This window comes from Salvelinus namaycush, chromosome 41 (genome assembly GCF_016432855.1).
Source record: "Salvelinus namaycush isolate Seneca chromosome 41, SaNama_1.0, whole genome shotgun sequence".
Lineage (NCBI taxonomy): Eukaryota > Metazoa > Chordata > Actinopteri > Salmoniformes > Salmonidae > Salvelinus > Salvelinus namaycush.
In genome coordinates this window covers 226,626-239,917 of record NC_052347.1, presented here as the reverse complement: position 1 = coordinate 239,917, position 13,292 = coordinate 226,626, and the positions used below count along the sequence as shown (strand labels likewise).

Sequence of the window (13,292 nt, the reverse complement as noted above, 5' to 3'; positions counted from 1 at the left end):
CCGCTGCGCCACTCGGGAGCCCGAGAATGTAGTCCAAATTGACACCTTGTGTACCTAAAGATGTTAGATGCCCTCAGCTCCCTACTTACTTATGAACCGCTAGCCTCACCTTTTGTACAGTATATTTGCCAGTGCACGTGACCGACTGGGTTTCAAACCAGGGTCTCAAGACTGTGTTAGCCTGTTGAGCTAAAGCCTTGAAGTCTTCAGGTCTCAGGCAAGGTTAGTTATCTGAGCGTGGTTCACCTCATCTGTTACACCAGGGCTATGTTATTATTTGTGTTAGAGGGAGGAGGAGGGGAAAATGGGAGAGGATACCCCTGGAATAGGACTAGTACTCCAGACTGCACTCGGATGACTCCCGCTGTAGCATAGGGATCCTAATTCAACCTGTGGGTTCAGTAACAGTCTTCAATTGCTTCCCGGGGCCCAGAGTCACTTTACACTCCTTCCTTCCTGATGCCACAGAATGCTCACTAGGTTGCTTTCATCATCAAATTTCAAATGACAGAGTACTCATTATAGAATTCTATGGGTGTCATAGACCTAAGTTGAAAATATTTGATATTTTGTTTTATATATGTGATATTTTTCTATCATATTTTCGACCTCGTCATAGACGGAACTTTGCTCATAGTGAATTTATTTCACAAAGTTTACTGCACATCCTTCTCTTCTCTGTGAATTGGCATTAAGACAGTCATTTTTTTGGGGGGGGGGGTGACTTTCACTTGGTACTGGCAGCGAATTCGCCTGAATGTCAAGCCTTGACTCGTATGTATTTTTTTCTTTTGTGAAGGTTATATGTAGCTTTTAACCTTCTTTCTGTTCAACCATTCTTTTCTTCTGGATTTATTTATGGCCAGTTATGGAATAGTAGTAGGAGCATTTCCATTATTATCATTCTGCTGTTCCCTCTTGCCATTTTTTTTTTTTCTGCCTTTCTCTGCTTTTATGTCTCCTCCTGTGACTCCCTTGTTTTTCCAATTCTGCTTGGTTCTCCTTCTAGGCTACCCTATCCTTACCTTTTTTTATTTTTTCCCTCTACCCCTCCCTCTCTCCCTGGTTTTCTCCCTCAGTGAAAGGCTGAGAATACCCAAGGGAGCTGATGCAATTAAAATGCTAATCCTGTCTGTCTACAGGGAGAGGAGGGGACTGCGGGAGGGAGGAGGAGAGGTGGGGGCTGACAGCATGAGGGATTGCAGCTCACATGGAGAACTCGACTGAAATGGAGAACAGAGGGAGGGAGGCGTCGGGAGAGAAAGGGGGATACAAGAGTGTGTGTGTGTGTGGGGGGGGGTCAGAGTGAAAAGGGGATGCAGGACAGAGCAGGAGAAGACAGACGTGGGGTAGAAAGTGTGTGTGTGCCATGAGCTGAGGGATGGATGATGGCCTGAATGTGTTCGGGGTACATGCCTCTCCCCCTAATGTACTGAAGACACTGCTGCTCTGTTAGGGTGGCCTTCAACCTCACCCTGCCACACATGTAGGCCGAGAGCCAGGGCTTCTCAACTCTGACCCAACGAGGTCCGGAGCCTGCTGCTTTTTTGTTCTACCTGATCATTAATTACACACCTGGTGTCCCGGGTCTAAATCACTCCCTGAATAAATAAAATAATAATAACAATAAAAACCATGTAAAAAATGCAGTGGAACTGGCTTTGAAGTCCAGAGTTGAGTTTGAGGGGCCTAGCGAGTGGGTGTGTACCTACCTACCTGCGCTACCTACTAGGCCTACTACGCACAGTTTGCGTTCTAGCCTGTGTGCAGAAACCAGATGTGTCTACTACACAGCGTAGCGATATTGGCTGTGAGGCAGAAATGAGCTTCAGGATTATGTATGCAGTGGAAACCCCAGCTGGAGAGCCTGAATATTTCATAGTATGGCTGTAGCTCTCCTCTATTTCTCGCCTTGTGCCTCTTCTCTTCTCCCTGCCAGTCTCTCAATGCCACACAATCTGCCTAACCCTAGGGTGCTATTGTGTGGTTTTAACTATAGAATTGTATTGTGGCTGCAAACACCAGCTCCTTATTGCTTTATTGGGAAATGCATTACGACTGCTCATTACTGAGTGCGTCGGCCCTAATAGATGTGTGTGTGTGATTGTCAGAAATCACAGCTTAATAATTGTAGTAATTAGCGGAATCTGAGGTCATTAGGGGCTACAGCTGGGGGCTATAATAATGCCGAACTGGGGGGGGTATCTCAGCAGAGACTCCTTCTATGACCACTGCATCCATGTATAACACTAACTGACCAAAAGAAAATTATTTGATTAAGTGTGTTTTGCCTGGAGTGCTAGATGGGTGGGGTTTGTACCTTTTGGGACTATTCCATTGGCGTTGTTGGTCTACACAAGCTCAGTCATGCGCAGCTAAAGTATTTGGTAGGTAACAAATATTTCAAGTTTTTCGAGCCATTGTCTGAATATTCTGAGCTTCTAGTGTATTGCACTCTCTGCTGCCTCTGCTGGATCGGGAAATGGTTAGTCTGGAACCGTGTCTGGGACCGGACAGCTCACACTGACTTCTACACAAACACTCTGGAAGCTACAAACTTACTGGAGAGCTCAGATGCACAACATACACAGGATAGCAGGATAGGCTAATCCTCTAACACTATTAAAGCAATCTACTCACAAGCCCTTCCCCAAACTTTAGACAACGTAGCTAGTAGGTGCATGTTTTGCATACACATCGTAAAAGCACTTTCTCTCTAACTAGCCTATAAGTACTAAAGTACAGCTTTGTTAGTGGAGAGGGAGAGAAAAGGAGGGCGAGAGGGATGGGCCAATCGGGGTCGTTCGTTCAGTCTGCTGGGTCTGCTACATTCCTGAGCCATGAGAGGGGGAGCAACAGAGAGAAGGAATGTGTCTCGGAGAGAACAGAGAAAGCGGATCTAGATGGAGAAAACAGGGAACGAAAGAGGGCAACGGCAGGGGAGGAAAAAAGTTTATAGAAAAGGAGAGAAAGTTGGATAGAAGTTAAGAGGAGAGCATTGTTTAGGGGATGTGGAGACTGATGGGTGAGAGAGTGGGCAGAATTGTTAGGATGCACTTTAAAGTAGTACACTAAAAGAAGGGATACTGACTTTATTGTGCAAACATCCTTATATCTCAAGTGTCCAGTAACTACATGTTAAAGCCACAATCCAGAGTTTGTGTTGTAGTCCAACAGCAACCCTGCCACTTTGTTGTGTGTAATTTTCAAGAATCAATGGATAGGCCTATCATTAACATTGAACTGCAGGACATATCCCAGATGCATTTACTGTTCAGCATAACTCTCTCCCATGGCTGTGGTAACCCAGAGAGAACAAAGCTGGTAGAAATAGAATTGTCCTGTTTTTCCTCTGTTCCAGAACTGTAAGCTGTACAGAACAGGGAATTTACAGCTGCTAGTAATGGCTTTAACAAATATACTTTATTAATCCATGCAAGAGGGAAATGTGTCTCTAGCTTTACCCAACCCCTTCGACATACACACACATTATATACTGAACAAAAATAGGAATATTACATGCAACAATTTCAACGATTTTACGGACTTACAGTTCATATAAGGAAATCAGTCAATTGAAATGAATTCATTAGGCCGTAATCTATGAATTTCACATGGATGGGCCTGGGGGGGCAGAGGGTGTCCGGGTGGCTGGTCTCAGATGATCCTGCAGGTGAAGAAGACTCGTGTGGAGACCCTGGGCTAGCGTTGTTTCACGTGGTCTGCGGTTGTGAGGCCGGTTGGGCGTACTGCCAAATTTTCTAAAACAACGGAGGCGGCTTATAGTAGAGAAATGAACATTACGTTTTCTGGCAGCAACTCTGGTGGACATTCTTGCAGTCAGCATGCTCCCTCAATTTGAGACATCTGTGTTATGTGACACAACTGCACATTTTTAGTGGCCTTGTATTGTCCCCAGCACAAGGTGCACCTGTGTACTGACCATGTTCTTTAATCAACTTCTTGATATGCCACACCTGTCAGGTTTATCTTGACAAAGGAGGAATGCTCACAAACAGGGATGTAAAGACATTTGTGCACACAAAAGATCCAGGAATGTTCCATATGCACAAAAAGCTTATTTCTCTCAAATTTCAGCTCATGAAACATGAGGTCAACACTTTACATATTTTTGTTCAGTATATATTCCTGCACTGTTAGCAGCAGAGCAGTAAGTTGGACAGAACAGGCTCAGAGAGCAACTGGTCTTGGCTTTAATACAGGAGCGCTACAGGCCCCCTATACCCCCTTCACTCTACTGAGCCAAACCAAGCCAAGATGTACTGTGCTAGCCTGGGTAGGTTGCACATCTACCATAGTTGTTTGAAAGGACAATGTACAGTATGGCATGATGGTGTTAAAACAAAGGCTGTGAGTTAGAAGTGTGTCTTTGTATAGGAGTCTGTGTGCATTGAGAGCAGTGTGTGCGCGTGTGTTTTTGCACCTGTGTTTTGCGTCTGAGTGTGTACTGTGTGCCTCCTTGTGTGTGTATCTGTAAGAGAGGGAGAGAGAGAGATGAGTGCATGGCTGGGGGCTGACAGAGGTCCTGGGTTTAATACAGTGGAATAGCGGAGCGGCTGAAAGCTGTACTTATGGCCAGCCGAGCTTGTAGTGACAGCACATGCACTCCCATTACTCCGCCCATGTCTCACATTGCTGCTGCCTGCCTGCCTCTCTGCTCTGTACTGGCAGCCTGCCACTGACTGAGGCGCCACACTGCCACCTGGTGTTAGAATAGGGTACTGCTAATTTAGGACAATATCCCCTTTTATAGTGCACTATTTTTAGGGTGCCATTTGGGACCAATAGCCAAGTGACGAGAGTTGGCAGGGTTGTTTTTGACAACTCGGCACATCTCCTTGAGGTTTTAGCATTGATAAAGTGTCCTGCTGTCCTCCCTTCCCTTTGCACCTGCTGGAACCCTGAATAATAATCCTCTCCAGTAGAGAAAATACAGTTTTGCCTATTTGGAAACTTTTTTCAGTACATTCAAATTCTCTGAGTTTTACTACCATATTGCCTATACCTGTCCAACTTCCTCAGATCTACTTCACGTTAAGTGTCTAGGGTAGGATAAGGGGCTGAATCTGAATGAGTCTGACGTTGCAGTTGAGACATGGTGTTCCCTTATCCCATAATGCCTTGAATGATTTGATATATTGAATTTCTCTTTTTTTTTCGCCTCAAGTGCTGAGTATCCGAGGCATTCAGGATGAGGACCCCCCAGACCCTCAGATCATGCGTCTGGACAACATGCTGCTGGCCGAGGGCGTGTCTGGCCCGGAGAAGGGCGGGGGCTCGGCTGCAGCAGCTGCGGCCGCTGCAGCAGCAGGAGGGTCGCCCGGTGCCGACGGCGGCATCGAACACTCAGACTACAGAGCCAAGCTGGCACAGATCAGACAGATCTACCACTCTGAGCTGGAGAAATATGAACAGGTAGGAGAGACACATTTACACAGATTTCCCAATCTAAGCTGGTGAAATAGGAACAGCACACACACATTTCTCTCTCCTTCAAAGATTAGTGTGTTCCTGAGAATTTGTATTATTTTGTATAACTGAATTTAAGTTTCAAATTTTATTTGAAAGTCCCATCTCTCCCTCCTCCTCCTCCTCCTTCTCTTCCTCCGCCCTACACCCCAGGCATGCAGTGAGTTCACCAACCATGTGATGAACCTGCTGAGGGAGCAGAGTCGCACGCGGCCCATCTCTCCCAAGGAGATCGAGCGCATGGTGGCCATCATCCACCGCAAGTTCAGCTCCATCCAGATGCAGCTCAAACAGAGCACCTGCGAGGCCGTCATGATTCTACGCTCCAGATTCCTCGACGCCAGGTCCGTGTGTGCTTTTCAAGAGTTTAGCATTCATTTCATTTGTAATCTGCAGCGCGTTTTAAAAATTGTTCCGAGATGATGAATATTGTCTGACTTTGTGTGTGTTGTATCAATGTCTGTCAGGCGTAAGAGGCGTAACTTCAACAAGCAGGCTACAGAGGTGCTGAACGAGTACTTCTACTCCCACCTGTCCAATCCCTACCCCAGTGAGGAGGCCAAAGAAGAGCTGGCCAAGAAGTGTGCCATCACAGTCTCACAGGTACCGCACCACTGTACCGCACCACACGCTTCTGCTGCCAGTGGACTTATCAGTACTGAAACCAGCTTTTCCCATTCTAATGTATAGGTGGGGGGCCGGTTCCCCTGCCTAAAATAATTTGGCTTTGTTTGGTTTCAATTGAAAGTGTCAGGTGACTGAAAATGTACTGAAACGGGGATGGACTACCTGACGTTTTCCAGTAAGAACGCTTGTTTTCCGTCGGGAAACCATTTGCTACGGCGTGCACTGATGAATACAAACTTGGAAAGAAATCTAAGGGAAACACCGACTAATACACTGGTCTATCCGTTTTCCCCCTCAGGTTTCTAATTGGTTCGGCAACAAGAGAATACGGTACAAGAAGAACATTGGTAAGTTCCAGGAGGAAGCGAACCTCTACGCAGTTAAAACAGCGGTGGATGCTGCCAGCGTGTCGGCGCAGGCTAGCCAGGCTAACTCTCCGGCGACGCCCAACTCAGGTACCGTGTGCCCCTTCCAACCACCCCTGACCCCCACCCCTCCATCCATATCTCAATCACCCTGCCTCCTCACACCAATCAGCTGATGTTCATGCTATTACACACACACACTGTAGTTTATACACACTGGCAGAAGTGTAGACCACACACACTGGCCGAAGTATAGAACCACATACATGGAACGAGGACTCTTTCTGTCTGGCTCGCTCTGTCTGGCTCTCCATCAGACTTTTCTACTGTTCTTCTGCTTGTTTGGTGTCTGATGCCTTGCTGTGATGTTATTGCACTCACAGGTTTTCTATAGAGGAGAGATTATTTAGACTATCTTACTTTGAACCAGATTGATAATCTCCTCGTTAAAAGTTGCTTTATTGTTGTAGAAAGTGGTCATTTTCAGGTATAAAGATATCTTGACTCTATATCTTGCCCTAAGCAATAACTCATAGTAGGAAATGACCGTCATCCCCCATCTGATCATAAATCCAATTCCAATCATTAACCAATGTATTTTCTTCTTTTTTTTCTGAATGGTTTCTGTTCAATTTCACCACTTCCTCTTTCGATGTCATCATTTATTTAGCCTACTACTACTGCAAACTGTCTTTATGTAGCGGCCAGCACACCTTTACATTAGTGTACAGTATACACACACACACTAGTGTACAGTATACACACACACTAGTGTACAGTATACACACACGTAAGCACACACACGCGCCCACATGTACCAGCTACCCCTATTTGCTCAGGAAGCAGACAGGAGCAGGTAGGTGATGTACCATTCAGTCATTGTGAGCTGTGCTGTGTGCCTGCCTCATGGAAATAGAATCTATTATATTATCTGGATTCTATTTCTATGGTCTGCCTCCTGCATCTCCTGCAGTAAGATTACAGCTCGCTGGTGGACTGTCGAGTATTAGGACTCAAGACTTACCAACTAAAAATGTCTGACTTCCACTTTATGATGCTCGCTTGTTACAGTGTAACTAAAACGTTGACCTGCGTTTTTTTCATGTAGTAAGACATATTTGTGTCGTCTTGATTTTGGTCCGTTTCAAACAAGAAAGTTGCAGTTGGCCTATAGTTTGGCCATTTTCATATTCTCCTGCGCTCGTCTCATACTTCATTCACAACAATGTGAGGAAGGTGGAAATTGAGGATCCATCTGTACATGTGTTGGATCATCTTGGCACCCAGAAGGCTGTGTCACGAGGGACTAATTCACTGCTCAACCCATTCTAAATACTCTGACTGTGGTCCACGATCCTCATGTTTTCAACACTAGCAAACGGTTTGTGAGCATGGGTATGACTGTCTCTTTTCAAAAGCCAGTGTCCTTTAACTTCCTGGTTGAACTGTGATCTCTGACCCCTGGCACACTCCGGTGCCTGATTTGGCTGACACGGCTGCACAGAGGTGTCTGACTGACAGAGCCACACTGAGATGCCTGATTGGCTGACACAGCGTGTGTTGCCTGCAGGGTCGTCGGGGTCATACAGCTTGTCTCATGCAGGCGACGCTGCAGCTGCTGCCTACCTTGGCCTGCACCCCTCGAACGTCAACGGGGCTGGGGAGGCCGTCCTCAACATCGCCCCCTCTCTGCAGCCCCAGGTAGGCACTGAGGACCTCTAGGAAAGCCTGCCTCAATGCCCCAACCACAACCCCCTCCAACCCAGTCCCTATAGGGTTGCACAATTCCTGTAACGTTCCCAAAATGTCCTGGTTTTCATGAAATCATGGTTGGAGGATTTCTGGAATCAGGAGTGAATAGTGAAGGCAATCCTGGAATTTGTTCAAACAAGATTTCTGAAAAAACAGGGCATTTTGGGGAGGTTTCAAGGACTTTGCCACCCCAAAACCAGTGACCCAAAAATTCCTGGACACCAGCTCCTCCTAGCACCTACTAGCTATGATGACCCCAACCTCCCTCTCCTCACCCCTGCCCTAGCATCACCCCTGATTCCTAAACACCCAACCCAAGACCCCCTGTGGCACCTGTCCCTGTTCCACTTAGTAGAGAAACACACCTCGTGGTGCATTTTGACCCTCCTCCCCTCTCTCTCCAGCCCCCTCCACATAACCTTTTTTCAGTTAAGCCTTTGGTGTGCCTACCTTACTGTTCTCCCCCAGTTATTTATCCATCCATTTCATCGCTCTATGTCCACATTTGCTTCTCCAAATGGCATTCCCTATGTAGTGCACGACTTTTGAGTGAGATGGTGCCGTTTTGGACGCATGCAGCCCATGGCTATCTCTCTCCATCCTGTCACCACGGAAGCCTAAGGCCCCCTCTACTCCCTCATTACTCTGCTATTGTTGTTACCCTCCACCTCGTCACTGTGCTGTTTGTAAACCTGTGGAAGTGCACTGTTGTTGAAGAGGAGCCACATATTTCTGCTGTAAACAGCCTGACGATCAGTGTCAGAGAGGCTGAGGGAAAATCCTCAGTTGCATTTCCTTGAGTCGTCGAGTCCGCTCCCCTCGCATCCTTCTCAGAACACATTGGAGGAGAGTGTCAGAGGGGAGAGACTGCTGGCTTTCTCATCCCAGAGAGAGGTTTTGATAAGGAGGCGAGGAGAGAGGACACATGCAATTTGAGATTCTCCCTGGCTAACCGGACGGTAGGCAGCATTTTCTGCATTCCATCAGTGATGACTGAGAATACAACAAATTGTGTGATAGTTTAGATGGAAATAATTTCATCTGATCAATCTTGGAATGAATTAATGCAGGAACAAGATATTGGCTTTTAACGTTAGAACTGTGACTGCAGAGAGTGTATGAACTCAAAGTGAGGGTTGTACAGACAAGTGAGTAGAGGTTAGCTAGTAGGGAACCAGAAGTCCAAACCAAGAGCCATGCTGCTTTTGCGTTGACAGATACAGCAGAGGTTTGTGGAAGCTTTAAAGTTCCTTTCATGACCACCTGTGTTTGTGTGACACTATCCCCTGATTGATGCGCAAGTACGTTTGTGTGCGTGCCAGACCTGGGTTCAAATGGTATGTTATCTTCCAAACACTTTGATTGAGCTTGCGTGGCACAACGGAACCAAGCCCATGTGGCACTCCAAACAGGCAGGCTCAATCAAACAAGCTCAAAGTATTTGAAAGGAAACAAATTATTTTTGAACCCATGTCTTGTGTGGGAGGGTTCTTCTACGCTTGTGGGGACCTAAAATTCCCCACAAGGAAAGTGTGTGTGTGCATGAATCTCGCCTGATGGCGCCTGTCTCATCTCCCTCCAGGTGGGTACCCTGCACCGTGCTACACACCTGACGGCAGGCTATGAGGAGCTGACCACTAGCTCCCTCTACGCCCCACACCGCCTCGACGTGAGTCAAACCTCCCTTATTGTCTTTCTTTTTGTATCCCTTTTATTTAGACCGAAAGAAATGCATGCCTATCAACAAAGTATTTGTTGGATTTTACTAGGGTCACAACACACCTATATTAAAAAGTTTAACAAAACTGCCTTTGTTTTTTTTTCTCCTGGTTCTTTACTTCTAGCCTAGCAACAGCTGGCAGGACAACACCCAACCCTCCTCCGTCACCTCTCCACCAGGCCCCCCTGGCAGCGTTCACTCTGACACCTCCAACTGAGACACACACACCTTTTCTTCCACCCCAGAGACAGCTTTCTTTTGGTGTCTGCTCTGACCACTACCCACTTACCACCGCCCGCCCCCCCCATCCTCCTTCCTGCCCGCCTCTCCACTACCGGTCCGGACTGGGCAACTCATGCCAGGCACTGTACACACTTCTGTGGACCGTTAAGATGGACAAGTGAACAGAAGACATTTACCTTCCTTCCATCCTACAGAAATTCTGGAGGCTCCTTAGTCTCCTCTCCTAAAATTCGATATGAAGACAGACTGGCGCCTGATCATGACATCATAACCCCTCGCCGCTTCCAGGACCTTTGGGTAACTACTAACCCAACCAACCTGGCTGTGTAGGGCAGGTGATGATCACTGATGTCTGTATATTACCTGTGTATATGTTCATGTCAACTCCACACAGTGTTCACAGCCTGTCCATTACCTATCCCTTGTGAGGTTCTGGTGTTCATGCATGTGATAGTGGTCACACACTCTAACGCCAGGCGCTGTGGCGATACGGATCACAAGACGAGCTCTGCTCACCTTGCTTGTACCAAAGTGATGTCCTCTCTCCTTCCCCCAACCTGATAGTTGTCACCCTCCTTCTGTTCCTCTGAGAACCAACTAGTAACACAAAGACACCTTCGATCTTTTAGTATTGCTGATGCTTTCAGTTTGGGGGGACGATTTTTAAGTGAGTGCTTTATAGGTCAGATATGCACACACCACCCACCTTTTTACAACCCCTCATATGGAACATGGACACAGATCTGTCAAGCACAAACTTTTGCACCTTTTTCCAGGTGCTTCTACCTGGTGACAGTAGTTCTGGGGAGTTGAGCATACAGTAGGCTTGAGGACAGGACTGAAGATGGAGTGGGGAAATGAACGATCCTCTTTAGTCCTCCAGAGGTCGTTTCTATTGCTTCCCCCTTCGCTTAGTCATCAAAAGCTGTAGACTCTTTGTAGACGTTACTTTCCTCTGTCTGTCAACTACTTTTAGTTGATTGTAGCCCTTTTTTTTTCTCCTAACGCTGTTTCACAAAGAAATGCACCAGCCACCAAATAAACAAAGTTTGTTGGGATGGTGGAATGGATGGAATGAAATATGTTTTGGGGCAGAGATAGCTATGTCATTGGGGGGGGGGGGGGGTAAATGTGACATGAAAATGTTTTAAAATATTTGTGACAGTCTTCCAATGCATGTAGGCTTTTTTAGGTGTTCAGTGATGGTTCTCATTTAAATATTCAAGTTATTTAGCTTCTTCACGTTTGTTTTCTTAAAGACACAGACCAAAAAGGAGTAGATGCGTTATGCTGTATGTACAGAGTTCTCAGATGTCTCAGTCGGGAGGGCTTAATAAATACGGCCCAGCCTTATGGGGTAAGTGTGGGCTGTATTCATTAGGAACAAAACTGGCTGAAACAGGGAGGGACTTACCTGAATTTGTCCAACAAGAATTGCTTGTTTTCGTTTGCCGTTGCTACATTTAGCTTACGGTGTACACTAATGAATAGGACCCTGGGTTTATACTCCACCAAACGGTCTCTGGATCAGAACTTTCCTGGGGTGTGCAACGTGCACCGAAGTGCGTGAAGTCACAAAGCGGTTATGGAGTACATCTAGTGTAGATTCAGCCTTTACATCTTTTTTTTATCAGTTCTTTGGTGTATTTAACAACTGTGGCCTCCCCACTAGCAGGGTATTGTTCAGTAGGGCGAAAACCTTTTAAAACCAAGTGATATGGGGAGATGCTACTGCCTGAACTTAGCCAATAGGGACACGTTTTTTTGGTTGCAAACCGTTTTGCTACGTTGTGCCCTACTGAACAGCTCTGGTGGAAGTCCCCAGTCCAGACAGGGCTTAAACTAGCATCTACTCATAATAATCTGTTTAGCTCACAGGCCACACTACAACTTTGCATCGTACCAAAAATACCAGTTATCAATAATGTAATTATGATGATTATATTTCACACCAAAAAGTTGGTGAATAAAAAGTCTCCCGTTTTGGTAGAGGGAATTGTATTTGTATTTTTTTTTTAATGGTTTTGTCAGGCCTAATGGCGTTTAAGTTTGGGGTTATATGGGGGGGGCTGTTATGTCCGTCACACCAGTGCTAAAGAATTGATTGTATCGTTGCTGTGGAGACAGAGCATCGTTGCCGTAGAGAGCACCTGTTCCATGGGAAGGCATGTTTTCTCCCTTGACTCCATCTCAGAATCCGCTGGTAAAAATGGGTCCTATTGGTTAGCCCTATGATATGGCCAATCAGCAAGGGCTTTACTGTTCTTAATAACTTTTACCAAAAAGGCAGCACTGGTTTTATGATAAACAAGGTAGTCTTTAGAGTCAAATCAGAGTTTATCTATCATTTCCTTTTGTAGTTTTTATTCAGCTTTTTTTAAATTTATTTTTTTACAATCATACATCAACTGTTAAGAGTACTGGGCATTTTGATAAAGAAAGGAGAAACTCTATATATTAAACATATATACAGACATTTTAAATGTAAAATTGGGGTTTTGTTAAATACAGACATCGTTACAGAGAGCTCTTATATTGTATTACCCAAATTAGTGTCCTTGTTTACTGTCATATTATAAACATTTCATATGGCTTATTATATCTCACAAATAATGCTACCACTACTACACCAAATTAGTCCTCTCTTCCTGTCTTTTTCTACCAGTCATAAATGGATGTCACTGTACAGATTGTGGAATGTTTGTTTTTCTCTTTTTATAAACCCAATGCTTTATTTTTGCTTTTCCTTTTGGGTGAATTGCCTGGTTGTTTGGTCATTAATGTTCTCCTGAGGTTGGGGTCAAGTTATTTTATTTTTTATGATTATTTGCATATTTTAATTTGTTAGTTGGTTGCAGTGTGGGGGTTATGGGTTTTGTAGTTTGGTGCTGTGTAAATTCCAATTGGAACTTGAGAAAAAACGTCCTTCACACACATTTTAGAAATCCCTCGATTTCCCTTATACATTTAATTTCAGCCATTCAGTCAGGATTGACCCAATTTGATATGGTTACCTATCATTGGTGAATTTGAGTTCTCCCAGTATTTTGTAGTAACGGTACAGTTCAATGCAAAAATAGAGCTACACAGGTTGA

General features: G+C 45.4%; 1 protein-coding gene across 1 annotated transcript in view; it reads left to right on the top strand.

Moving 5' to 3' along the window:
* LOC120034321 (pre-B-cell leukemia transcription factor 1-like) overlaps positions 1 to 11,293 on the top strand; it is a 52,353-nt gene extending 41,060 nt beyond the window's left edge. Inside the window, exons 3-8 of the mRNA XM_038980832.1 lie at positions 5,189 to 5,436; positions 5,644 to 5,834; positions 5,958 to 6,093; positions 6,416 to 6,572; positions 9,817 to 9,903; positions 10,079 to 11,293. Of these exons, the coding sequence (XP_038836760.1) occupies positions 5,189 to 5,436; positions 5,644 to 5,834; positions 5,958 to 6,093; positions 6,416 to 6,572; positions 9,817 to 9,860 (776 nt within the window). The 3' untranslated portion in view covers positions 9,861 to 9,903; positions 10,079 to 11,293. The remainder of the gene's footprint in view (positions 1 to 5,188; positions 5,437 to 5,643; positions 5,835 to 5,957; positions 6,094 to 6,415; positions 6,573 to 9,816; positions 9,904 to 10,078) is intronic.
* Positions 11,294 to 13,292: the final 1,999 nt, after the last annotated feature.